Here is a 26,042-nt window from a genome sequence, read left to right as displayed (position 1 = left end):
CTGGTTTGAAGACACTAAAATGAAGAAAATCCAAACGTGCAAAGTCACGTCTAGTTTATTTTATCACTGTGCAGATACAGATACTTGGCGCATCTTTCTCACAATAATCTTTCTCTTTCTTTGGGGCCTCTCCAGCCTGTAGGTCCGATTTAAAGTCGATGTATCAAGGAGACATACGAGTCCGGACCAACAATGGGCCCCTCAGTGCTTCGGCTTCTTTGCATCAGGGTGTGAGTTCAGCCTCAGAGATCGGCCTTGTTGTCCCGGCGTTCGGGGTGAGGCAGATGGAGGAACAATGGCCGGCCCATGCGGAGGGCGGCAGCGACTGACACAGCCACCGAAGCTAGAAGAATGTTTGGACCGGAGCCAGGCCGTGGACCGGACCCTCCTCGTGTCCCGTGGTGCCGCAGGGGAGACGACACCTTCAAAGACGCCCCCCGAGCGTCAGACCTGCTGCAGACCTCCCTGAAGGAGCCGAGCGTCAGCACTGTGGGCTTCACACTGGTCGGAAGAGGACTAGAGGAAGAACCTGAGCAGCAGCTAGCATGGCAACGGCGAGCACCTCAGGGCAGGGCGCCTTCGGGCTGGGCAGGAAAAAGAAGAGCCCCGGGCTCATGGACCAGATTAGCAAATTCTTTGGAGGAGACAAAAAGAAGAGGAGCAAGGTGAGCATCATCGGCGGTTCTCCTCCAATGCTAAACCGAAAAGACAAAATGATGCATTTCTTTTTGGGGATTTTTTAGATTTAAAAAATGTAGTTATTTAATTTCCTTGAGGGTTCTTTGAATAGATGGACATATTTTTGATCTTTCTCACCTTGTTATGCTAAAAAAAATTCATAAATAGCAAAAATCAACTTCCTTTTAATGTGAAACTATTCAAATTTATACCAGTTTGGTCAAAGGTTTATTATCTGAGGCAGACCCTCTTATTCAGCAACTCTTAAATTTAGTTTAAAATTTTACTTCAGAGGGTTTTCAATTAGAAATGTTAAATTCAAGCTGAATGTAAGTTGTTTTAAACTAGAAAGTGTTAATTTAAAATTGGATTTAAGACTTTTTAAGAAGAAAAAAAAGCAGTCTTTCGACAAAAATGTAACAAAAAATTAATAAAAAATCATCTGGAATGTGGCCCAAGTGTTAAAAAGCAACCTGTAATGACAAGAAAATCTGAGGTTTGGATTAAATTTAAGAATTACTTAATTAAAAGTCCTAAATTCAGTTTAAATTTAGCATTTTGTTATTTAGAAAATGTTAATTTGGCTAAATTTAACATGTTCTTATCAAAAAAAATCATAAGTTCAGCTCAAATTTTACATTTTCTTCTTCTTAACAAAAGTAAAATAATACGATGAATAAAAAAAATCTGTCTTTATAATTGCAAAAACTGGTAACCATCTGAAAAATGTCCCAAATATTAAAAAAAAAAACAACAACCTGTTATTACAAAAAGTTTAAAACTCAGCTTGAAATAAACATTTTGTTATTGAAAAAATAATAATAATCATAAATGTGGCCTAAATATTTAAAGGACGTTGACTCACATTTTCTTAGTTCTGTTTATTTTCTGCATTTTCTTTAACCAAAAAATCTTAAATTCAGCATGAAATTTACATTTTCTTGTGGAAAAACTCCTAAAGTTGGTGTAAATTTAGCGTCGTCTCGTCAGTACAGACTACTTTTTAATATTTGGGCAAATTTCCAAATGGTAGAATCACTTTTTCTGTTTTAATGCTGTGGAGGGACGCATTAAGTGGGACTTCTGGGGGTTTTCCTCTTTAATTCCTGCATTCTGGGGAATTTCTATGCACCAGCTAAAATGTGGACTAAATATTAAAAGGAATTAACCCAAAACTCTACACATAAACCTCTCTGCATGTTTTTCATTTCACATGGATCCACTTTAGTGTGATAGAAAGCAATGAAGTCTTCGCCAACTGTATTAACGGTGCATTGTTAACTTCCTGGGCTCCAGTTCTGGATCCTATGAGAAGTTTTGCTATTTCTTTTCACCGTTCACCCTGATATGATGACATTTTAAGTTCTAAGATGGTGCAAAGATAAAAAAAAAAAAAGATAAAATAAAATACAACGACTGAGCTCCTGTGGAGGAAGAAGCAGATTTAAATGAAGGCAGCGTGGTGCGGCTAAATTTATCTGTAGAGTCTAAAAAGGGCTGTGATGCTGCAGATAGGAGGATTCTTCCAGTGTTTGATGGGAGGAACCTTCAGGAGTCAGCTGCTCTTCAACCACAACGCTTCCATCTGAGCAGCTGCAGCTCAGATGTTCTGTGTTTCCTTTTAAAACACAAAATCAACTATCTGCACGCGTCAAAGAGGTCTTTTTAGGCTGATTTGTGTTCATTTGCACTGATAAAACAAAGAAGCAAGCTAAACTAGAAAAGCCCTCAGAGCTCAGTCCTCCTCCAAGGCTGCTCATTCCCCCACATGTCAGAAATGCAGCATTTGTTTATTAATTATTGATGATCAGAAATCACAGCAACATAGAATGTGTCCATTTAATATAGATGTACCCACAAACTAAAAGACCTTGCTCTGAGTACAGGTGTGTCTTCTGCATGTGTAGATTATGTACGAATACCGAATCACATGACCTAAATATGTAGCAGGCGGTGGGCATTGATGGGACTCAGAAACACCCCCACATTTTAATCAGCTGTTCCTTGGATCATTTCTGATGGATAAGTCCTGATAAGTCCTCAGAGGTGGATTTGTAGTAGGATCACAGTCAGCTGATGTAGTGTTCACTGGTTGTCATGGTTACAGTGACATCATGCCGCTATCTGACAACGATTCAGAAATCTTTAACAAATCCATGGATCCAGACTATCAGCTGCATCACTGCCAGAATCTGATCACTTGGTCCTTGTGTCATTTCTGAGCTTCACTGAAAATTTCATCCAAATCTGTTATTCTGTTTTTGAGTAATGTTCTGAACAGACAGATGGATTCACAGACAAACACCGATTGTCACATAACTCAACCATTCCTTGACGGAATAATTAGCAGTAAATTGAAGCTGCAGCATCAGAAACTCACATTCGGACCTCCAGAGTTTCATGTCTAACAAATCTAAAGAACCAATCCTGTCAGCTTGGAGCTTTCTCTGTCATTATTTCCCATATTTTTGGCTAAAACAGTCCAATATCACAACTTGTCATGGTGTAGTATAGAGTAGTTTTACAGAGTTTGAGCAGAGTTGTCGGTGTACAGAAAGAGTCGGTACAGATTTGCAGATTCTAGAGGAAAAAGCAGTAGAGTTCCATCAACGACATTGTAAGATAGCTTCATGGAAACAAACTTCTAAATATTCAACTGTAATAAACAATGGGAGTTTTTAGGGTGTTAATCAACAACAGATGGATTATATTTGCACATTTCTCAACGTAAAACATGGTGTTACATGTTGGTCTTCTGTTTGCCGTCCAGTTTAGCTTCTGTCTTAGATTAGTGGTGTTTCTTTTATTTATTTTTTGGTGCATTTTGAAGTATCAGATTAGGCGATGCCAATGGAAACAGCAAAATCGTGCCAAAAGAAAGGCAGTTTTTGGCTTTTTTTCTAAAAGGATTTAATCTGCTTCTCGGGAGATAATGGAAACATCTTTTTCAAACAAACTCTTATGTAGCTGCTTTTCCTGTCGCATTCGTCTTGGGACAACATGTACATGCTCGGTACCAGCTGACATGAAGAAATAACTACAACTTTCATGACTGAAATCCTCCTCATTTATTCATTTTTGTGATCATTTGAAATATACCTCCATCAGAAGGAGCAACAAGTCCTCAAATTCATATGACCGCATCAGTCGTATGCACCATGCACCGGAATACGACCTGTGAGAGCGTATTTACGTCAGCGCCCCTACGGGAAAAAGGAACGCATTGCAGGATTTAATTCATGAAACGACTTTTCCGTCGCAAAACGGCTTTTTCATCACTTTCCCAACACGGTTTTAGGGTTATGGTTAAGGTTAGGGTTAGGGATAGGGACAGGGATAGTGTTAGATAAAAGTTTGTTCATGGTGACGTTTCACCTGCGACTCCAGAGTGTCGATATTTACTGAACCGCTAGAGGTCGCATACGTCAAAATGTAACACTGGGTCGTAATACGGGCGTGTACAGACGACCTATGTGGTCGTTTTTTGTTTGAGGACAGGCTGGAAGGAGTCATATTGACACTCAAAGTTAATTTTTGGTGATTGAATGTCTTTCTGTGGTGATTTTCCGTTTTATTTCGGCCATTTCGCGTCATTTTGTGCAGATTTCTGTCTTTCTGTAATAATTAAGCATCTTTTCCTGGTGATTTTTCTTCACTCTGTCGAGATTGTGCATGTTTTGTAGTGCTTTTGTGTGTTTTTATTGTGATTTTTTATCATTTTGCGGTGGATTTGTATCTTTTTGCAGTAATTTCAGCACTCTTTGAGGTGATTTGGGGCTATTGTTGTGATTTTGCATCATTTTTAAACAGTAATTTATGTCTTTCTTTGTTGTGGTCTGTATCCAAATCTCAGGACGCTAAAAAGCAAATCTCGTTCTGAAATGGCGCGATAGCTCGCGAAATCCCGCGAGAGCTCACGCCAAAACACCAGTTTCGCGCGATTTCGGAACAAGATTTGCTTTCTAGCGTCCTGAGATTTGGATACAGACCACAACAAAGAGCCATCACCAGGTAATGTGGAGGTTTTCGTTCACTTCTCATCTCTAGTATGTTGTGGGACACTCATTGAGACTATCCGAGCCAGTCAGTGTGGGAGAAAAAGCACGTTAGGGCGGACTTTGACGTGGGGGGCAAGTTGCCCCATACTTTTCGCTAGCTGAGCTGCTAAGCTGCCTGCCTGGCTAAATACTGGAGCTATGTTGAAAATTCATTTCTCCATCACTCACATGTATGAAATGACATGAAAACAGACCCCAGGTTGAAAAAAACCGAAGTTCCCCTTTAAGAACCAGTAGGACTTTGGGTTAACGTACGAAAAGTTGCATCTTGATGGTGTTGGGGCTCTAAATGTTGAACCACCAGCTGATGTTTTAAGACCTAAAATCCTGCCTCCTGCATGTTAAACTCCAGCAGCATCATTTAAACCTCAGATATTTATTGTATTGTGTAAACTCTTGAGCTTACCTCCCCTCTGTCGATCCTCTCAGGGGTCTTTCCGGGGTCACCTGGCCGCTTCACCCCAGCAATCCTCCTCTCGCCGTCGGACCAATGAAAACGCTGTGGTGCATTTCTTCAGGAGCATTGTAAGTTGCATTGAACAAACTGTGTCTCTCGCATCATTTCATACACCTGTAACCGTTTCTGTTGCATCATTCTAACATTATTTCCAACCTAAACTGGTTTTGATCTTGACAGAGTTCAATGTTTTCCTGCTCGACTTGCAAGAACAAACCAATTTCCTCTAATTGATGTGGTACAAATGTCAGTATTGTCTTAGGATCCGTCTCCAGCGGCGTTTGAAGTGTGGCATTGTTTCAAACGCTAATCTGTTCTTCCTCCCACGCTGATTACAAAGCTGCGTGATGCCTTCATTTACATATCGTTTCATAAAATGCATTAGGGGGGAAATCAATCAGCATCATGTGTTTGTTTCAGTTTGTTGTTGTGTTCTCTTTGTACAATCAGTCACTGTGTTGTTGCTTTGGTGTTTCTCAGGTTTCCTCTCCTCGTCCTAAATCCAGGGTGAGTCTCATTTTTCACCATAAACTCCTGTTGTGTTGATCATTCCAGAGGTGTAGCTGCAAGGAGAAGATAAAGAGATGCACTGATTCAGTTCAAATGTTTCTCATTATTCTTCAGATTTCATCTCTTTGCCTCAATTCGTTTAATGACACGGTTTAATCTTTTCATTTGGAGTTTCAGCACCTTTAAGCCACCATGTGTGAGATTAAAAAATTAGAAAAGCAGGCTGCTCATCCCCCCTTTTTTAACAAATGCAGCTTTTGTTTATTTATTAGTTATTGATAAGAAAGCCAACAAGTAAACAAGATTTATGCATGTGTTTTATCGATTACACCAAAGCTTTCATCACAGTAAAACATCAAGAAATAATCCAGATACTAAAGAACATAGACATAGATGGAACGGATTTACAAGTATGAAAAAAATCTCTTTTGACAACAATAAAATAATGAAGAACAACCAATAAAACGAGGGCTCAGACAGGATGTGTGGCCTGACCTGTTTTCCTTCTGCAGTGAAAACATCAGGAGGAAAATACAGGGATTACATCCACAGGATATAACATAAATATCGTAGGTTATGCAGATGACACAGTGCTGTTAATGAACAGTGAAGAAAACTAGCAAACCATAATCTATAGTTGAAATAGAGAGCCAAAGACTTGGCTTGTCTTTAAACAAAAAGAAAACAGAAATAAAAAATATCATCCCAACCTGTAACACAAAATTAGACCAAGAAACACCCCCACAATTTAATCAGTTGTTCCTTGGATCATTTCTGATGGATAAGTCCTGATAAGTCCTCAGAGGTGGATTTGTAGTAGGATCACAATCAGCTGATGTAGCGTTCACTTGTCATGGTTACAGTGACACCGTGCTGCTTTCATTGTGATGCTATGGCTAGCAGCTTGCATTTAAAGGCTTGTGGTATACTAGGCGAGACACTAGAATTACTACGGCAGTCATTAGGACCCTTTTAGACGAGGCACTAGCAATCCTAGGCTAGTTGGAAACCTAACTCAGCCAGTTACTAGTGTTAATAGACAGATGAGTAGCATCCCAAGGCTCGTCTTTAGGATTCTTTGAGTCCTTGTTTCATTTCTGACCTTCCTTGAAAATTTCATCCTAATCCGTTAGTCTGTTTTTGAGTAATGTTGCGAACAGACAGACAGACAGAACAATGCCGATCATCACATAACTCCGTCGCGTTCCTTGGTGGAGAAATAAATCTGTAAATGTGGAAAAGCCTGTGAAACATGTTCTTTGCAGATAAGACACATGTGGTTTTGAAACATTTTTGAGGTGTTTATAAATGAAACCTACAAGTTAAAATGTTGAGGTTACATGTGATCTTTTATCAACGTGTTTCCAGACGTGACCTCATGTGGAAAATGAACGGAATTCATGGTGGCTTGAAGGTGTAAATGGAGGTACATCAAACCAAAGCACAATCTGTGTTCCATTAAGGTTCTGATCAGGGTTCTGTCATATTTTAGTCTGGATTATTGGTTGAAAAACAAATTTCACTGCAGAGGTGACATAAATCTTTACAATCTAGATGCAGATTTTACATGATTGGTTGCCAAACTGTGGGTTGTGGTCCTTCCAACGGGTCACGAGATGATTGTTCTTTCACATGCGTTCATGTTGTCTTGTTCAACTAATTAATTCTTCAGACGAATAGAAAGGATGGTTGGTTTCATAGCAGCACAATGCATCTAATCTGAGACGGATGCAGGTGTCTTCACGTCCTCACTGAATCTCATCTGTTTCTTTTTCATGTCCAGTGGAGAGAAGTCTTGGGTTTGGTACGTCACACAGTCCTCCTCCAATCACAGCGCCGTTCCCGTTTTAATCTGTCTGTGGAGAGCTCCTTTGTCTGCAGCACACCTGTTACCTAACCTGCAGTCTGTCTCTCCTGCTTTGTGTTCGACTGCCTTCCTCCTCCAAGATCTTTTATACTCGATCTGTGGAATTAAACCCACATTCAGATGTTGTGCTGATGCACCAGCGTTTACGTTCAGGGGCTGTAAAGCTCACGGCTCGAAGCAGAAAATCACATTTGAAAGAGGTTGATTGATTGGTGTCTGACACATTTACTGGCTTCATGCTGAGGTTATTACATTTCCCCTCCTTCTGTGCTCCAATCCAGAGCGGCTCGCTGCTTCTGGATGACTTTGAAACTGCTCAGCTATTTATGAACCACAGCCGGTAAACATCTTCTCTCAGGACCTCCTCTGCTCTTCGTAACACCTCTATCCCCTTTGTGCCACAGATGACTCACCGATCCATCTGTTCTTCTTCCCTCCCTCCTGTCCTCTCACCTGTCCACCGACTCCAGACTGCCCTTTGTTTGTCATTTGACAGTGATCATCCATTCAGTCTTCTCCCCTCTGGACCTTGTCTTGTCCCGGTCATCCATTCTCTTTCTCCTTTAAGGTTTAGGCTTAAACCAATCTGTTCCTGCTCATATTTTCCTGCTTTAGTGTTATTCTCTCACAATAACAGATCACAGACGGCTGGTTCTTCTTCACACGGCTGCTGTTGTTGCAGAGAAACCACATAGCTGCAGCAGAAACACTAAAACAGTGGCTGTAAAATGTGTTAAAACCTGCCTTGGAAGTTTTCTTCTACATTAAATCATGGTCAGTTTTATTTGGCAAGAAATTACCCCCAAAAAACTGACACTGATTTATTAAATATTCACCCCCTCTAATCAGTATTTAGTCGATTTCCCTTTGGCCGTAATTACAGCATTGAGTCAGCATTGATAGGTCTTATTTAGCAGCAGATCTGCAATTTTATCCGATTCCTCTTGAATGAACAGAACTTTATAAGTTCAAGCCACAAATTCTAAATTGATGCTTGTAACTGATTTGAAGGAGTCATAGGTGTCTTGGTGGCCTCCCTCACTAGTCTCTTTCTTCTAACTCTGTCAGTCAGGACGATACAAGAAACTTTCCAAGTTCCTGAAGATCTCCTGGAGTCCAGTTAAATCCATCATTAAAAAATGGAAAGAAGATGGAACAGGAATAAATCTAACTAGAGCAGGACGTCCTCAAAGACTGAGAAACTGAGATGAAAGAGATTAAAGACCAAGACCAACGTTGAGCTTTTAGTCCATCAGACTAGATGCCATGTTTTCTAGAACACCAAACACTGAACATCATTACAAACACACCATCCCCACTGTGAAGCACGGTGGTGGCAGCATCATCCAGAATAGACTTTTTGACCGAAACCCATATTTGACCTTCACTAGAAGCTGTCCCATCATATCCATCCTCTACACACCGCTTTATCCTCAGTAGGGTCGTGGGGGGTGCTGGAGTCTATCCCAGCTGACAGGTCACCAGTCTGTCCCATCACAGTACATATATAAAATAAACTGGTTAAACACTCCTAAATCCATCATTAAGAAATGGAACATGAATAAATCTGACTAGAGCAGGACGTCCTGAGAGACTAGAGAGGGAGGCCACCAAGACTCCCATGACTCCTCTGAAGGAGCTGGAGGCTCCAAGATGATTGATAAATTGTGTCTGGACTTGAAAAGGTCTGTTTGTTCACAATCCCTGTGTAACCTGATGGAATTTGTACTGTTTTACAAAGAAAACGAGGTAAAATTTCAGCGTCCAGATGTTCAGTCTGATTGAGACAAAGGTGCATCTAATGAACACTGATTTGAAGTTGATTTAGATTTTTAATTATGTGACACTGTTTTGTAGAAATCTGCTTTCACTTTGACATGAAAGAGTCTTTTTGTAAATTCTTGTTAAAAAATAAGAAAAAAAAAGAAAATTTACTCAGATTCAATATTTTTTTTTTTAAATAAAGGAAAAAACTTTCAAGGAGGGTGAAAACTTTTTACAGGCACTGTTTACCTGAATATATAAAGATTTTTATGGCCTTGAGGCCTTTGAAAACTAGTGTTTCACAAAGTTATAGGGTCACAAAACCTCACATCATTGCAGCAAAGCACATTAAAACCCAAACAGGTCAAACCCATTGCATTTTTAACATACGTATTGGCTGTGGTTGTGCGCTTTTCGTCCAACAACAGCAATAATTGTGCCATTTGTATGAAAACATTTAGTTTCATGGTAAGGTAGTGGGGCTTCCCTGGTGCTGCTGATGTAAAGTGTCTGAAGGTCACCCAGTGACAGAGCAGCAGCCGTGGTTTCAGGCTTTGCTTCCAGGCTTCATCTGTGCTCACGCAGCATCTTTTTCTAGGCTTCGTCACCGCGTGCCGAGAGCACAAAGTCGCCGGTCAGGAGACGCAGAGACCAAAGCACACTGTCCAGGATCTTCAACCTGGTGAGCTCAGAACAGCAGCTTTAAATGCTTCTGCAGAACTTTTCTCACTTTCTGTCTACAAACCCGGGCTTCATAAACTCTGTGTTTCCTGTCTGTGTTTGCTCAAATAAAACAGTGACGCTCTCATCAGAAGCCAGTGAGTAATCAGAAAAAACACTCTGAGAAGTCATTTCATTTCACCATCAAAACGCTTCTCCAGCAGCTCGTCATCATAATAAACTAACGACCATACGAGCCTCATGTTTCACCCGAATGTTCACGGTTTATTTTTCTACTTACGACCTTTAGACGCGTTACTTTCAGCCCGGATCAATCCCATTAAATGTGACGTTTTTAGACAATCAACTTTTTCACTGAAATCACCCCAGAATCTACATTTTTCTTCTTACACCTCCTCACTTCTTCTTCTTCTTCTTCTTTCCAGGGAGACACCAAGTCCCGTCCTCCCCCTAAACGCTGGAGCACCATCTTCTAAACTCGAGGATCCGACCACAGATCCATCGATGGGACCAGGAGAAGAAGAAAAACAAGAAGGAGAAGGAAAAACAGATCTGCATGTGGCGGACTCACAACCTCAAGAAGCGTTAACCCACTAACACCAGCCTCCTGTACGTCTAGACAGAGACACAACATTGGCTTTGAGTATGAAATCACTTTTCTTTTTTTAATCCCACGTCTAAGGAGTCTTATGTAGCTGTTTATGAGAGGTTCGGTCACGCTTTTAGTATAAAATCCTACTGTAAAAATCATCTTTGTCCGATGGTGCTAGTGTCTGCTGTCTGCTGTCCGAGGTTTGTTCATGGCAGATGTTTGTTTTTCTACTTGTCGACTGTCACGTTGTGCATTTTGCTGCTTTCTAGAACTCACACACCGAGCATTGGTTTATCTGTGAATCCAGACGGAGAGTGGTTCTGTTTCTGCCTGAGTATGTCACACAGGAGCGTATTTGGCAATAAAACTGGAAACCTGTACGAGTAGCATCGACTCTAATCCTGTTTTTCTGTAACTGTTTTGGTTTCGTTTTGCCTCGGTGTGATTAATGAACATGTACAGTATGACGCCGTCTAAATCTACCAACGAATAAAACGCCCTTTTCAAATGCACTGTCATGTAACAGAAAACAATCCTAAAAACCAGTCTTTTCTGCATTGATCTCCTTTAGTGTGTTTTATCTGTTTGCCTCTTGAATTAAGTTCTAATGTTATTTGTGTTTTATTTGGAGGACGTGGTTTGTTAACGTTGATGGTCAGATGGTAAGTGGTTTAAATGGTTGAAGACGGAAGCAGCACGATGGCGTGAGGAGTTCGGTACTGTAGGACGGCGTGTCGGATTCAAATGCTTTTTATTTTGTTCGTAATAAATCGCACTGCCACTCTCGTTTGTGTGTGATCTGTTTGTGCGTTCAGTTTAACTGGAAAGTCAGAAGCACCGGAGGACATGGTGGTGCCCCATGAACAGGAACTGTTGTGTTTCATCTTAATGTAAAGCCACTGTTTTAATGTGCAGCCTAACTGGTAACAAACACCTTTAGTCTTAAGGGTTATTAAATGTTCTAAAATCTGATCATGCTCCTGTCTTTATTACGTTTTGGTTTTCAAGTTTAAAGGCATTATGGAGGATGTTTTTTTTTTTTGTTTAATTTGTCTGATTCACATAAAATGAATATACTGACCTTTAGTGGACTTGTATGTATGGTTTCTAAAAGAATAAAAATTTTTAAAAAATAACTGTGGACATGGCAGGACCTGAAAAACATCAATCAACGCGCTCGGACCGAGGCGTTTGGTTTGCTCCCTTTCCTGTCAATCAAAAATCTTCCGGCTCAGGCCTAGTTACGTAGATTACGTACGCCTTGGACTTACGTGTTTTCTGTATGTGTTGCTTTGGTATAGCTTCGTAGTTAGCTGGAGACTTGTTTTGCTCATCTTTTTTACAAAAAGGCAGATAAAGATCCAGGGGGACCCAGCCGTAAAAGACAACTTCACGAGTCCTACGATAGTTTCTGGAGGGGGGCGTTTCTTCGTAAATGTTAAGAGGGGGGAGGTTAGAGGGGGGTGAGGGAGAGGTTGTATGTGCGCATGCTACGTTCAAAGTCGTAGGAAATTAAATCTCCTCTAATGCCTTTAAGCAGAGCACATTACCATAAATACGACAAGCATTTTAAATTACATTCGAATAAATAATCTGATATATGCTTATTCACATTCTTCCAGAGTCTTGAGTTACTGTCACCGTCACATCTGCATGGTTTAGGGACAGTTAGCCTGACATAGCATAGCTTAGCTCAGATTTAAAAACGGGTGAACAACTAGTCTAACATGAAAAATCTGCTCACAAACACATCCAAAGCAGATTCATTAACATGCCATGTCTTGTTTGTTCAAGTTGTCCCTTCATTCAACTATCCATCAGTCAATTTTATTCATAGACACAAGCTTGTGGTGCAGGAAATATGACGGCAAGAGGAAGCAGACAGATGTGTAGAAGCCATTGCACAGGCCAAGCAAGGGCAGTGGATCAGTTTACATGTTAGCTTCTACTTTGTATGTATTGTCTGTCTTATCATGTATGTATCAGATTGTGTGTTTTATGTTCCCTGTTCCCCTCCTCCTCTCTTCCTCTACCTCTTCTGTCCCTCTCTACCTCCTTCCAGCAGCAGATGGTTCCCCCACATAAAGAGCCGGGTTCTACTCGAGGTGTTTTCCTGTTAAAGGGTGTTTTCTTATGTCTATGGTTTTCTTGCCCCCGTCGCCTTTGGGCTGCTCTGGGGGTTCAGGTATATGGGTTCTGTAAGGCGTCTTCAGACAATTTGACTGTAATTGGCCCAGTCCACCCCTGACTAACACCCACACTGTACATTTCTGCACAATGCGCACAGACTTACAAGAAATGCCCCCAAATCTATACGGAGCTAATGAACCTTTACTGTGAGCATTTAATACAAGTTGACCTCAGCTCCAGGCTACTTACTTCATTACTAAGGTAGTAACGTCTTGGTTTCACAGGTGATCAAACTCTTCTGTAAACATCTCTGTTTCATAGTGATCAAAACCTTAAAAGCGTTAACATCTTCATAGTAATAAAAACCTGAACCACATTAATCACCTCTGGTAAGCCCTCTGCTCACAGTGAGATGCTGCCCCCATGTGGTCACTTCAAAGACCACAAGGACAGGCATTCAGCACACAAACAATCCTCTTTGTTCCAGTGAGACTCTCCTGTGACTCAGTTGCTACTAAACCACGATTATAAAAGCCAAGTATTAAAATTATTATTTTTAAAAAGGCAACTGTAATGATCCATGCCTGAAAAGACTCCCACTCACTCCAATCATCCATCTCAGACAATAATCTCAATATCAAAGTGTTCTGCAGCCTGGAATAAAAAAGAAAAGAAGAAAAAACAGCATCCCAACGACATGGAGCCGTACATTTTGTCCTACATTTAATTAAACACCAAGCAAGGATGAGTCACTCTCATTAGACTCCCCTGTCGATACTTGGAAGTGAGAAAAACAGTGTTTCTCACCGTTAGAGATAATGTTGAGGCAGAAGTTCTCAAGGACAGCCGTCTGTAGAAGGACAATGAGCTCAGAGTTCTGTCTCTGAAGGGAAAAACATTCATCCAAAGGCTGATTCTGGTCGTTCTGGTGTCTGGTCTGAGGAAATATCCACACAAACTGCATTAAGAGAACACTTCCTACAAAAACAATGTAATTTATTCATGCAGCAACATGAAAAACATCCGTTAATGCCTATAAAATCTTGCATAATGTCCTGGTGTGGTTATAAATGAAGCTCCATATGCGAAACGTCTCTCTTTATAAGTTTCTCTTTGATTATACAACCTCATGTCTGCCATTGAAATGCTAATCTCTATAGGCTGCTCCCTCTGAATGCACCTGAACACATCAAATGGCAGCTTCGCTTTCAGACACCTTCTGGAGTCTCTGGGTGTTTTTTTAATGCATAATTGATAGAAGGTGTAATTACCAAGTGGAAAAACACGTTGCAGTGTTGAGCTCCAGAGACTTCTTGTGCTCCTCCGATGAGCTGCAAAGGAACCGTTCTGAGATCATTTCTAACATCTGATGCACCACGTTTACATGAATGTTATCGTAGATGGAGTTCTGGACACATCTGGACTTCAAAAATACCACAACACAACAAAAAACAGTCGTTTTATAATGGAGACGATGCACAGAGTGAGTGAACCTTTAACAGATGTCTACATGAAACTTTCCCATTTCATTACAGGTTCCCAGGGGCGGATCCAGATTCATTTTAGTGTGGGGGCACAGGGGGGTCCAACAGATATTTTGGGGGGCCACTCAAAAGTTGTAAGAAAAAATGAAAACTGCTACCGACCTCTCGCTTTCACAAAGTATTTTTCATGTTTTTTGGGTGTTTTTTTTTTTGGTTCTTTAACCCAATAGGAAAGCTGTATATGAGCTTTTCATTTTGGACTGTTAACATTCAAGTTATGATGGACTTGTTTCCTTGTTTATGTGAATTACAGCATCAATAGCTGCAACAATAAAATACAGTAAGAAGCACTCTATACATTTAACAGTAAAACCTGAGAACAATAATAAACAGTAACAATACTCCATATTCTTAAGTCATTTAATGGTGCACAGCTCAGCAAACATCACAGTGTTCTGCATAGAAATCACTAAAAGCTGCTCTCAGTAATCTTTCACAGAGAGCAGATGTTCTTGTGTTGCATGGTCCAGACGTGGACATCGAACAGGCCGGGGGGGTCTGGCACCGAGGGCTTCCTAGAGTACCTCCTCTTTTTGCATTCTTCATATGGAATGGAAATAAAGTAACGTTGGTTTAGCATGTCCATCAAAGGCCTGTAGGTGTGAAGCAGGAAGCCCTCCACAGTGAGGATGTGAGTCTCCTCCTCCTCAATGTGGTCGGACTTCAGGACCATCTCTGTGTCCAGGGTGTTATTAACGCCATGAGACTTCTCAAACTTCACCAGCTTCTCCAGCCACCCGTATATCCTCCTCATCATGGCGTCCATGTCCAGAGCAGTGATGACATCGTACTGCTTAAAGCCATCTTCACCAACTTCAATCTGATCCTGGGGCTTGAAGAAGTCATCCTGATGGGCCATGCAGCAGTTGAGCAGGTTCTTGATCAGGCGGTTGGTGAGGCTGGTTTTCCCTCCATCGGTTACGCCGCCAATGCCGATGATGTACTTCATGTTCTCAGATCGGTCAAAGCTCGGAAAAAGGGTCAAAAACGTCAACATAAACTGGGTCGGGAGCGATCGAACGTGGAAGAAAACTGAAAAAGAGAAGGTTGCAGCAGGAAACATCAACTACTGGATTCCTCCATGGACCTTGAGTTTAGTGAGTAAGGTAAGAGCAGAAAGGGAGCTGCCACTCAGACGCTGTTCTTCCACCCAGAGAGGACCTCTTTCTGCTGTCGCTGCTACACATACTGCCCTAGTGGAGGTTTGAGGTGGAATATTCCTTTTAACCAACCCCTCAGGTCTCTCTGAGGATTTTTAAACCAACATTTTAGGTGCATGTCCAGGGATTTAAGGTGGAATGTTCCTTTAAGGTGGATTTGTGAGGACCTTGTAGGTGGAATATTTCCTGAAACCAACCTTTTAGGTCAACATTCAAAGATTTAAGGTGGAATATTCCTTTTAACCAACCTAAATTTCATGTTTTGATCATTATCAAGTGAGAAACCTCAATCCAGACCATAGACTGTATATAAAGATGGACGTAGCATCTGGCTCCAAAATTGAAGCCCACCCGGAAGTGTCAAAAACTTGCAATATCACGCCGTCCGCTAGGGTTGGCTCCAAAAAGCTTTTTCTCTATAGACCCCAATAGACCCTTTATTTGTTTACAAACATTGTGACGTTTTTTTGTGGGCGGGGCTTATGCTGGAGGCAAAAGCAGAGCGAGAAGTCAAGCAGGACTGGGAGTATATAGTTTGCGCTGGGAGTTTGCGCTGCAAACTCGAGCATTTTTAACCCGTTAAACTTAAGTGTACCGCCGGCGGTACACCTACTAATTTGCATTGGAATTTAAAGAATGCCCGAAGGCTGCAAAAGCGATTATATAAACACTATACACCGATGGAAAGCTTAGATTCTCATGAATCCGCCGGTATAAACCACTTTCAGATGTGATTACCACAGCGGGTGAGAAAAACACATTTGTCCGACAAAAACAAATATTCATCCATCCTTTCTCTGTACACGGCTTTAAGGTACACAGCACGACTCACATTTCCGGGTTCATTATTACACACAGATGAAAATATTCCACAAAAACGGCCATAAGCTAACCTTGGTCATCCAGACAACACAAGCCAGTAAACTATTTTGTCCAAAACATGTCTTGAAGTCGGTATAAAATCCACGAATCGGTCGTTTTCAAGGAAATGCACCTCGCGATGCGCGTCCAATATTCCCTGTATTTCTCGTCATATTTAACGGGTTATTGTTTTTGATTGTATTTTTTCTGTGTCTTGTTGTGTCCTTGTTCTTATGGTGTGTGTATTTGGACCCAGTGTCTGGAATAAAGCTGAATTGAATTGAATTGAATATTTTTTATTTACAAATAGAATATTAGCGAATTTTGTACTGAAAATGGCTGGAATTGACTGCAGCTGATCGTCTCTGTCCAGTCTTTTCGCCTCAGTGCATTTAGCCACAACTGTCTTCGTTCCCTCTGAGCACGAGTGTTCGGTGGAATCCTATAAGACTTTAATTTGCGTTCGCCAGTGTCATTCCTCCTATTCTGGCATCCAAAAACACAGCAGGACGACATTTTCGAAAAGTTGATAGAGCCTAGTCCCTCAGTCTTTCGCCTTTCTGTCCGGCCGCTGGCTTCCTCTTTTGCCTCCAGCTAAAGCTGTGACGTGGGTCATTAAAGGGTCTATTCATCACCGGAAAAAATAAAATTTGATAGACTAATGTTCTACAGCTCAGGATTTTTTTCCCGTTAGTTTTCATGGTCAAAATGAGAGATCAGGTGGCCGATCTTAAAATAAATCAATTACTGAATTTTAAATAAATTGTTAAAGTTGGCGGAGCCAGGGGGTGTGGCTATACTTGATAGACAGTCTTGTCTGGAATGATTGACAGCAACAGAAGCCTCTGCGGTAAAATGTGGGCGGGATAAGAGAGTCCTCAGCCAATCCTGCCCCTAGTTGCTCTCCGGTCCAGTCTGTTTGATGACGCTTTTTACGTCACTGGCTCCAAAAATCCAAAACGGCGACCAGGAAGTAGCAAAATCCGGGTTTCATTTCTCGGCGTTGAAACCAACGGGTGACGTCACGGTTAGTTCACGCCTGATCCAGACTCCTCATAAAGACGTTTGAGATTTATGCTGCTGTTATTTGTTTAGTCCAGACTAAATGACAGAAATCCACAACCGGAATTTTACTTCAGGACTCGGTTATTAAATGTCAAAACAATCCAGGTGACTCTGAAAACTCAGCAGCTTTACAAACTCTAAGATTAAATTCTCCACAAGGATCCAAAAGAAGTTGGACTTCTTCTTCTGTTGGACACTTCATTTTTGTAATATTCTGTCTCTGTTTTTGTCTTCTTCTGTGGTTGTGATCCTCCAGTAAATCCTCTCTGCTTCAGTTCCAGGTGACTAAATGTTGTGTTCCTTTGTAGACACTCTGTGATCTGGAAGTTGTAATGTGGAAATGATAAACTGAGGATGAATGTTGATGAAACTGAATTTATTTGTCTTCATAAATTTCAGGTTGTTCATGATGTTTAGTAAAAAGATAATTCCTTAAACGTGAACATATCTGCACTAAAACAAAGGAACTATTGGGAGTTGTGGTTATTTCCAGGTTATTCTGCTGGTTCTACTGGTTTTACTGGTCCGGTCCACTGGAGATCAGACTGGACTGGATGTGGAACCTGGACTAGGATGAGTTGGACTCCCCTGATGTAGAATAAAGACTGGAATCAAACTCAACAGCTGATTTACAGCTTATAGAATCAGAAAAATGTTGGCTTTTAAAGGTAAATATTGCAAAATTCATGGATAACAACCTGAAGTAACAGATTTCAGCTGTGAAACGTCTCCAGCTGATTACTTACATGAATAAATGTTTTCTCCTCTCGTGTCCATCAGACAAAGTGCAGTAAAATAACAATAAATAAGTCTGACAGAAAGCATGCTGAGGTGCATTAGTGCATTAAAAACCAGCTTTTGCTTTTCAAATCTCAGCTTAAAATGCAAAATAATCACAATAAATCCAAACAAAGAGTGTTTATTTTTAATAACCAAGCTTTCTTTAATGTGCAGAAACATCAATATGGCACAAAAACATTTTTCTTTTCTAACGCAGGTCGATGGCAACAAAATAATTTATGTGCAAAATGCAAATGAGCGACCGTGGATGAGCACATTCACAACACGCTGCTACGCTTCACAGCTGCACTGAACACAAATGAAACGTTTAAATGGCTGAAACGAAACGTACGATCGTTCCAGACGATGCCATGAGATCGTCCAGAGACTCTGGACGATCTCATGGCACCTTTTCTGAAGAAGATTCAACTAAAGCGATGGTTTTTCTCTAAACGTTCAGGCGTCTCCAGAGGGTTTCTGTACAAAGTGCTGAGAAGCTGCTTCACATTAAGAGTCATCAGTTCTTTCTGCTTGACCAGCTCTGAATTACTTCACGTTTTTACCAGAAAATACAGATATTTAAAATGATATCTGTGAAGTTTTTATTAAAGTAAAATAACTCTTTTTACGTTTTAACATCTGAGGCTGTTTGAGTAACAACATCTGAGGAACGATTGAAGATAAAAACCTGAAATTTTCAGTTATTTCTCATCATGACAATAATTCTGAGTCTAAATGTAAAACTATATATATGAACATGGCATAATACAGCACAGATGGCACATTTTTGCTGTTTTGTAAAATAACAGGTCTAACTAGTAAAATCACAGGAAAAAAGGAACAATTTGTAAGTCATTTATAATTAAAAGTGAGAATTTTGTTCTGAATTTTAGCTTTATGTTGCCTTTTGTACAGTTACAGCTGTTTTCTGAACAATTTTCTGGTATTTTATAGATTTTTCCTGTTTTATGAATTTGCAAACAGTAAAACCACAGCAAAGAGGATTGTTTTTTTAGTAGAGTATTAATGTGCATGTTAACTGTAGAAAGAAAAAAGGGGAAACCAATGAAACTGTAAATAACGTCCACATCACAAATCAGTCTTCCTTTTTGATAAAGAGGCAGTTTTCTCACACATACATCACCTCTGCTTTAACAGACTTTAACTTTTCTCATGACAAATTAATAATAGAACGCTCTAGTGCTTAAATACAGCCCATAATAGTAATCATTTTGAAAGTTTTTCCAGTTTTGTACATGAAAGAGCCTGGATGTCCCCACATTTTTAATAGTAGAGTACATATGTTTCTCCAGCCTCCAAAGTGGGGTCCAAAAACAAAACATAGACTCAGATATGTTTAAAAATGTATATATGTTTATTTTGACACTCCAGAATTCTGTAGCTGGACTTGAATGTTTTACCTGATTTGATTTTATATTTATTTATTTCAATCTTATTTTATTTACCAGTGATTATTTGGTGCTTGTTTTTATTTGTGTCTGTAATCACGGACGGCATTAGAAATGAGGGAAACCTCAATGAACCTCCAGACTAAATAAAGGTTTGAATGAACGAATGAATGAATGAACGAATGAATGAATGAATGAATGAATGAATGAGGCTCCTTTTTGTGCTACAACCTGTCAAAGCTGCTCAATCAGTTATGAAAGTTCAACAAAAACAACTCTTTTGCTCCATTTTTGTGACCAAATATTTCACATTATTCTATATTTAGTTTGGTATGAAGCTGCAGCTACATGTGGTTCAGTCAGTGCCACTAGCTGGCTTCTGATCATCTGTTTTTTGTTAATATGAGCTCAAACATGGAACTTTTAACGACATCTTGATAGACTGAGTGGAAATTTCAGGTTTTGATCTTTCATAGTTTCTGAGATGTTGTCAAACAGCCTCAAAGCTGAAATGTTTTCACCTCTGAAAGCGTTCCTCTATCAAACTATTCATTGTAGAGAACCTTCTCAGAGGAACTGGCCCGTGAAGGTTCAGTTCCCGCTGAAGCTCTCGCTGACTTCCTGTTTGAAGACGTGACCTCCAGCCTCCAGGTTCTGAGTCCGCAGCTCGTCCACCATCCCAGAGACGCTGTTCAGCAGCCGGCCCATCCCGTCCTCCATCTCCCTCTGGAAGTCCACCTCCTCCACTTTGACCTGACCTCCAGCTGGGAGGAAGGCCTCCCCTTCGTCCAGCGTGTAGCTGAAGCTCTCCTCCACATCTGCTGCTGCTGTGGTGGTCGTGTTGCTGCTGGAGGAGCTGGAGGCCAGGCGCTCGCAGCGGGCCTGGTGTCGCAGGAAACTGTCCCTCCAGATCACCTTCTTCCCACAGAGGCTGCACTCGTACGGCCGCAGCCCCCCGTGGGTCTTCAGGTGCTTGGTCAGGTGGTGTTTCATCTTGAAGGACTTGGTGCAGACCGGACAGCCGAAGGGCCTCAGGTTGAGGTGCTGCATCTTCACGTGGCGGTCCCTCATGCTCTTCAGGGTGTAGGCTTTGCCGCAGTGGCAGAAGTGGACCTTCCCGGTGTAGGGGGCGCCGGCGAGCGACACCGAGGACGACGAGGACGGGGTGGGAGGCGACGGCGCCGGAGGGAAGGCGGCAGAAGACGGGGACAGATGGCGGCTGGAGGACGGGGTCCCGGAGCCGGTCTGCCCCCCGCTGGTGGACGTCCAGCTCACCTCAGAGCCGGTCATGAAGTCAGGCGACACCGGAACCAGAGGCCTCTGGGAGACCTGCCCGGTGCCGTCCTCGATCTCATCGTACGTGTCTCTGCTGTACGGAGCCTCGGTGAAACATTCAAAGTCCACGTCCTCCTCCTCCTCCTCCTCCTCCTCGTCTTTACTGCCTCCTTCTCCGTCCGCCGGCCTCGACTCCGGCTGAGTCCAGGAACCCGACGGCCACGGCAGCCGGGCCGAGACCAGACAGGACGGACCGGCGACGCCTTCAGCCGTCTGACAGCCGTGAACAGAGGACAGATCAGAGGAGGGATCAGCTCCCAGCAGCTTCTCCTTCATCACGTCCACGCTCTGCTTCGAGTGTCCGGGTTCCTGCTGCTCATCTGGAACAGAGTGGAAGTCTGCTGGACAAACGGAGAACAGAATCACAACCTTTAAAAGTCACTTTGTTCACACAGAACCAGTTTTCTTTATCTGGAAAAAAAAAACCCACAAGAAACGAATTGTTTTAGACAAAAAAGTGCTGAGTGTCTGGTATCTGTCAGCGACGATTTGATGCATTTTTTCACAGTGTCAGATTTATTAAAAATAAAAATGTCCTCATCAAAAAATAGATTATAATTATTTTCCACGTTCACTGAGTTAAATTCTTTTAACCAAAATGATCAGAACTACCAAATATTTCACATTTTCAGGATTTTAACCACTTACATGTCAATTTGTTTAAATGATACATTTTTTAATCAAACAAACACAAAAATAGAATTCTCTAATACAGTAAGTGCTGAGAGGAACTTTGTTTTTGATGATCAAAGTCTGGGAAATGTCACAACTGGATGAATTATTGTTATTTGTCAAACTTGTTTTGTTTTCTTAACCCTCCTGTTGTCTTCATTTACGGGCAACAAAAAATATTTCCTTGTCTGAAAAAAAATCCAAAAATTCAGAAAAAATCCACAAATTTCTGAAAATTTGCAAAAGCTTCAGGAACAAAATTCCAATAGTTCCTTAAAAGTTTCCCTTAAAAGTTTTATTAAAAAAAAAAAACTCCCCCAAATTTGGCAAAAAAGAATAAAGTAAATATTTTCAAAAAATGAGTAAAAATCTTCCAAAAAAAATCCTAAAAATACCTAAAGTGATTCCATATATATCAGTAAAATGCCTAATATTCTCTTAAGAACATTCACAGAAAAATCAACCAAAATCCAGTGAAATTCACTGGATTTTGGTTGATTTTTATCTGAATGTTCTTAAGAAACATTTTTTACATTTCTTTTTTCCACCAAAAATGCAGACATCAGAAGTTTTCACTGTGAAAATAGATTTTTTCCCCCCACATTTCAAACTTTAAAACGGCTCAATTCTGACCCTCAGGACGACACGAGGGCTACAGATCTGGTGTTTCTTACCACAGTGACCCACTGCAGTGAATCCCTCCTTCTTCTCCACAGCTTCCTCTCCCACTCCTTCATCGGCTTCTATCTCTCTCCTCTGGTTCTTCCTGCGGTCCGGCGGCTCTTCGTTGTCTTCGTCTCTGGTGCGATCGTTCGGCCGGTCGCTGCTCTGTGACGCTCCTCGCTGCTGAAACCTCACCTTCTGCTTCAGGGCGTCTCCTCCAGGAAAGCGGACGCCGTGGCTGGGTCCTTCCTGAGGGAAGTGGCTGGTTCTGGCGTGGCTGGACACCCAGGCCTCGTCACAGCTGGAGTAGTCGTTGTCCGCGTATCCGGGCAGAGCGTCCAGCTGGGAGTCGGCCGACTGCTGGGCCGACGAGGGCCGAGGGCGCCCCCATCTGGGGAACTGCTGGGGGCGTCTCCATGTGGCTAAAGGAGGCAGAGCGTCGGGCTTCTTCTCCCGCCTCCTTCCCTCCCTCTCTCCGTACAAACACTCGGTGCTGCTGGGAGACTGCTGTCGAGACGCAGATCCAGGATGAGCAGCAGCAGCTTCTGCAGAGGCCACATCAGCAGAGGACCGAGGCCTCTTCAGGATCTCGGTGCACTTATCCACGATGTGCCACATCTGGAGGAAACTGGCCACGGTGACGTAGTTGACGATGTCGTCGTGCACGATGCTCAGCTGGCCGGTGTAGGCAGAACTCAGGACGCTCTCAAAGGCTACCGGGTCCATGACCGAGGGCAGAGACACGGTGGTGACGTTCTTCAGCAGAACCTGGAAGAAGAAAAGAGACACACTGAGCTGTAGGATCTGGACAGAAATATGGAGAGAGTCAAGAGTCAATACATAACAAAGAACCCAAGTTAGTAGTTAGTTATTAATCTGCCAAGGAACGCAGTGGAAATGTGCCTGGGGTTTTTATTTCTTAACATTTAGATCCCATTAGACCAGATCCAGATCTAAAACCACTTAGACTCCTAAATCTGGACTACATTACCCCACAGAGGCCAAAGAGTCTTAAAAAGAGAGCTTCTGATCTGTGAAACCTTTCATCTATTTGTAGAAAACCATAAATGTTGATGTTTTTTGGCATCAGTACCATAAAAGAGCAGGTCCAGGTCTAAACTGCTGCGACTGAAAATATTTCTAAACTTTATTTTATCTGTGAAAATGCAGAAACGGCTCCAGGATCCAGATCTAAAACCACTTTATAAACTGTAGAAGGGTCAGATCTACACTGGAGTCTTTAAAACACAGTTTCTGATTCATGAGGCTTTTATTCTATTTGTAAAAATGCAAGAAAATGAGATTTTAATGCTTTTTTTTCACATTTTCACCACCCTGGATCAGGTCTACATCAGGAAACATCCAGATGTGTGAAATGTGGACCAGATTATGTCAGAATGTAATCTTTGATTTGTAAAACCTTTATCACAGTGGAGTTATGCGACGATAATTCTGACATTATCCAATTTAGTTTACTTTTACTTGGAGTATGTGAAGTAAATTTTGATGCTGAAATCTAAGAAAAGGTTCTTTTTATAGTATAACTGAGTACACTTCTTCATAAAATGTCACAGCATTGGTCTAAATGCTCTATATCCTTCTGTTTTTCTGAGCTCTGTCTTGTAAAGGTGCATATTTTGCATTCATATTGTAAAACATGTTTTCTACTGAGTGGACATCTTCCAGCCTACCTGGTCGTGGAAGTAAGGTGAGGAGGCAGCGAGCACACAGCGGTGGGCCCTGAACACCTGGCCCTGCACCTGGATGGACAGGTCGCACAGCCGTCCCTCCTCCCGCTGCCGGTTCAGGTTGTCCAGAACCGCAGCTCGAGCGCCGGGGAAACACACCTGGACGGTCAAACCTGCCGGAGCCACGGAGGCGCTGCAGGTCGGATCCATGGTGGGACGGAGCTGTGGGAAAGAAACACGACCTAAGAGGATCAATGCACTGATTTTAGAAGTGTGTAAAGAGCATCTGATGGCCGTTTCCATCCTGTTTACAATAAATAAACAGTCTCTATCTAGTGTTTTAGGTCACTTCTGTAGACGGTGTTTCTCTTCTGTATTTTGTTTTTGGTATTTTGTTCAAACAAAGCGACTTGTCCTTTGTATTAAGGGCAGTGTTACATACAGTATATGTTGACAAACAGTTTATTTCCTCCACAAAGTACTGAGCTGTGCTGTAGTGTTTTTATTGACCCCAACAGGCTGCATTTAAAACACAAGTTACAGCCCCGTCTGAAGGCTTTACTGAGGAGAACACGGCAGAAAACATTAAAATCCAGATGTGTGGAACGTCACAGCATCAATTAAGTCATTTTGGTTCATTCTCAGTCAGGGCAAATTCACTTTACATTCACTAATTCATGAGAAAATGAAAAGGGACAACATTCACAAACGAGAATTTGAGTTTTCTCATGAGAAATAATTACATTTCCACTGGGCTGAATGAATAAATCAGCCAATCTGTTTTTTATCAACATAATATTAATCTACATTTGGGGTTTTTAAGGATTTTTTAGTAGTATTTCACAAGCAGGGATTCCTCTTTTTGTATTATGATTGTAAAATGAATCTTCTGGGGTCATTTTGACAAAACAAATCTTCTGAAGAATCACTTTATTCTCGAAAACTCCACATTTTATATATAAAACAACAGAAATACCAATACAGATTACCCGATTACAAAAAATGATCACTATTTGTTAGAATATATCATATTGTTGGTTCTTAATTTTAACATAGGAGCTAGTTAGGGTCATATGTGTTGTATATAATGGTCTGAAGTCCTAATTTTAATCATTTAATCCAGTAAATGAGTACAGTTACCGATATTATAGGGTTTTAACCTTAATGTTTGATTTAATCGGATAAATTAGTGCTTTACATCATGTTACAGGGTGTAAACCTTAATATTTAAACTCGTGTTTCTGTCCTGTGAAGCTCTTTAACTGTTGTTCTAGCTGTTCTTTCTAAATAACAGGAGTTGATATAAACAGTTTCCACCTGATGATCTCTGCTAACAGCTAGTAGCCAGCTAACGTTAGCTTCCAAATGTACGAAGCTCCGTTAACTTTGTCCGTCACATTAAGCTATTGTTTATGATAATATGAATAGTAAATGCTGCTATAGATGCAGAAAACATCTTTCACATTGTTTATTTCGCTGCTACTCGGCACATATCCCGGTTAACGTTAGGCTAGTTCTGAGCTAACCGCGCTAGCCAGCTAGTTAGCTCAGTGTTAGCCTCTGAACTTTACCTTTGTTCTGTCGGTGTGTCGAGCTGTTAACTTCCACAGAGGACGTTACCGACTATTTGCAGAACAGCATTATTATCCTCCAGTCGTGGATATGGATCTCCGTCGTTAGTTTGACTTAGAAACAGTGAAGCTAACGAGGCTAACAGCAGCCTGCCCGCAGGCTGGACGCTGAAGTTAGCTTCAGGTTCGTAGCTTCCGACTCCGCGGTTCAGGAGGAAGTTAAGGGAAACTCAGTAGTTTCCTTGCCATGCAATAACGTAGAAAAAACAAAGAATCACTGTAGCTTTTGCTTGTTTTTCCTTACATCAATAAATTGTAGGGGGAAAAAGTAGAATCAGTCGGTTTTTCCTGCATTTTCATGATGTAGAAAAACTGTGATTTTCCCCCAACATTTTAATGATTCTGTAAATATATAAGGTATTTACTTAAGATCATTCTTACTGTCTGTTTCAAAGTCTCTTCAGGGACATCTGGTATAATTCAGTCCAGATTTTGGATCATGTATACAGCCATTTAGATATAGAGCTGGTTTAATGTGGTTTATCTGTGGAAAAAAA

General features: G+C 41.3%; 2 protein-coding genes across 8 annotated transcripts; one reads left to right on the top strand and one right to left on the bottom strand.

Moving 5' to 3' along the window:
* The first annotated feature begins 291 nt into the window (after positions 1-291).
* mbpa (myelin basic protein a) lies at positions 292-11,579 on the top strand. Of its 6 annotated transcripts, XM_022215267.2 has the most exons (7): positions 292-665; positions 5,166-5,261; positions 5,674-5,700; positions 7,487-7,507; positions 9,933-10,016; positions 10,132-10,152; positions 10,441-11,579. In XM_022215267.2, exons 1-7 carry the CDS (start codon positions 307-309, stop codon positions 10,610-10,612), a joined length of 780 nt encoding a protein of 259 aa, XP_022070959.2. In that variant the 5' UTR covers positions 292-306; the 3' UTR covers positions 10,613-11,579. The 6 variants fall into 6 exon arrangements, with proteins under 6 accessions (XP_022070959.2, XP_022070960.2, XP_022070961.2 ...); XM_022215268.2 differs by lacking the exon at positions 7,487-7,507; XM_022215270.2 differs by lacking the exon at positions 10,132-10,152 and having other exon boundaries at positions 438-665; positions 10,441-10,598.
* A 6,706-nt stretch (positions 11,580-18,285) lies between these two features.
* zbtb22a (zinc finger and BTB domain containing 22a) lies at positions 18,286-25,838 on the bottom strand. 2 transcript variants are annotated; one of them, XM_022218577.2, is made up of 4 exons: positions 25,486-25,838; positions 23,918-24,136; positions 22,238-22,994; positions 18,286-21,232 (listed from the first exon to the last, which is right to left on the bottom strand). In XM_022218577.2, the coding sequence occupies exons 2-4, from the start codon at positions 24,122-24,124 to the stop codon at positions 20,148-20,150; spliced, it is 2,049 nt and encodes a 682-aa protein (XP_022074269.2). In that variant the 5' UTR covers positions 24,125-24,136; positions 25,486-25,838; the 3' UTR covers positions 18,286-20,147. The 2 variants fall into 2 exon arrangements, with proteins under 2 accessions (XP_022074269.2, XP_022074270.2); XM_022218578.2 differs by having other exon boundaries at positions 18,286-21,229; positions 25,486-25,806.
* Positions 25,839-26,042: the final 204 nt, after the last annotated feature.

This window comes from Acanthochromis polyacanthus, chromosome 11, assembly GCF_021347895.1.
Source record: "Acanthochromis polyacanthus isolate Apoly-LR-REF ecotype Palm Island chromosome 11, KAUST_Apoly_ChrSc, whole genome shotgun sequence".
NCBI classification, from domain to species: Eukaryota; Metazoa; Chordata; class Actinopteri; family Pomacentridae; genus Acanthochromis; species Acanthochromis polyacanthus.
The sequence above is the reverse complement of the archived record's forward strand: the minus strand, read 5'-3'. Positions and strand labels throughout refer to the sequence as shown.

Bases quoted from the DNA above. Each gene is read 5' to 3' on its own strand.
- zbtb22a (XM_022218577.2), bottom strand. From the start codon at position 24,124: ATGGATCCGACCTGCAGCGCCTCCGTGGCTCCGGCAGGTTTGACCGTC. The intron at 22,995-23,917 runs GTAGGCTGGAAG...TTCTTCTTCCAG, and splicing joins CACCTTACTTCCACGACCAG to GTTCTGCTGAAGAACGTCAC. The intron at 21,233-22,237 runs GTAAGAAACACC...CCGTTTGTCCAG, and splicing joins CACTGCAGTGGGTCACTGTG to CAGACTTCCACTCTGTTCCA.
- mbpa (XM_022215267.2), top strand. From the start codon at position 307: ATGCGGAGGGCGGCAGCGACTGACACAGCCACCGAAGCTAGAAGAATG. The intron at 666-5,165 runs GTGAGCATCATC...CGATCCTCTCAG, and splicing joins ACAAAAAGAAGAGGAGCAAG to GGGTCTTTCCGGGGTCACCT. The intron at 10,017-10,131 runs GTGAGCTCAGAA...CAAATAAAACAG, and splicing joins TGTCCAGGATCTTCAACCTG to TGACGCTCTCATCAGAAGCC.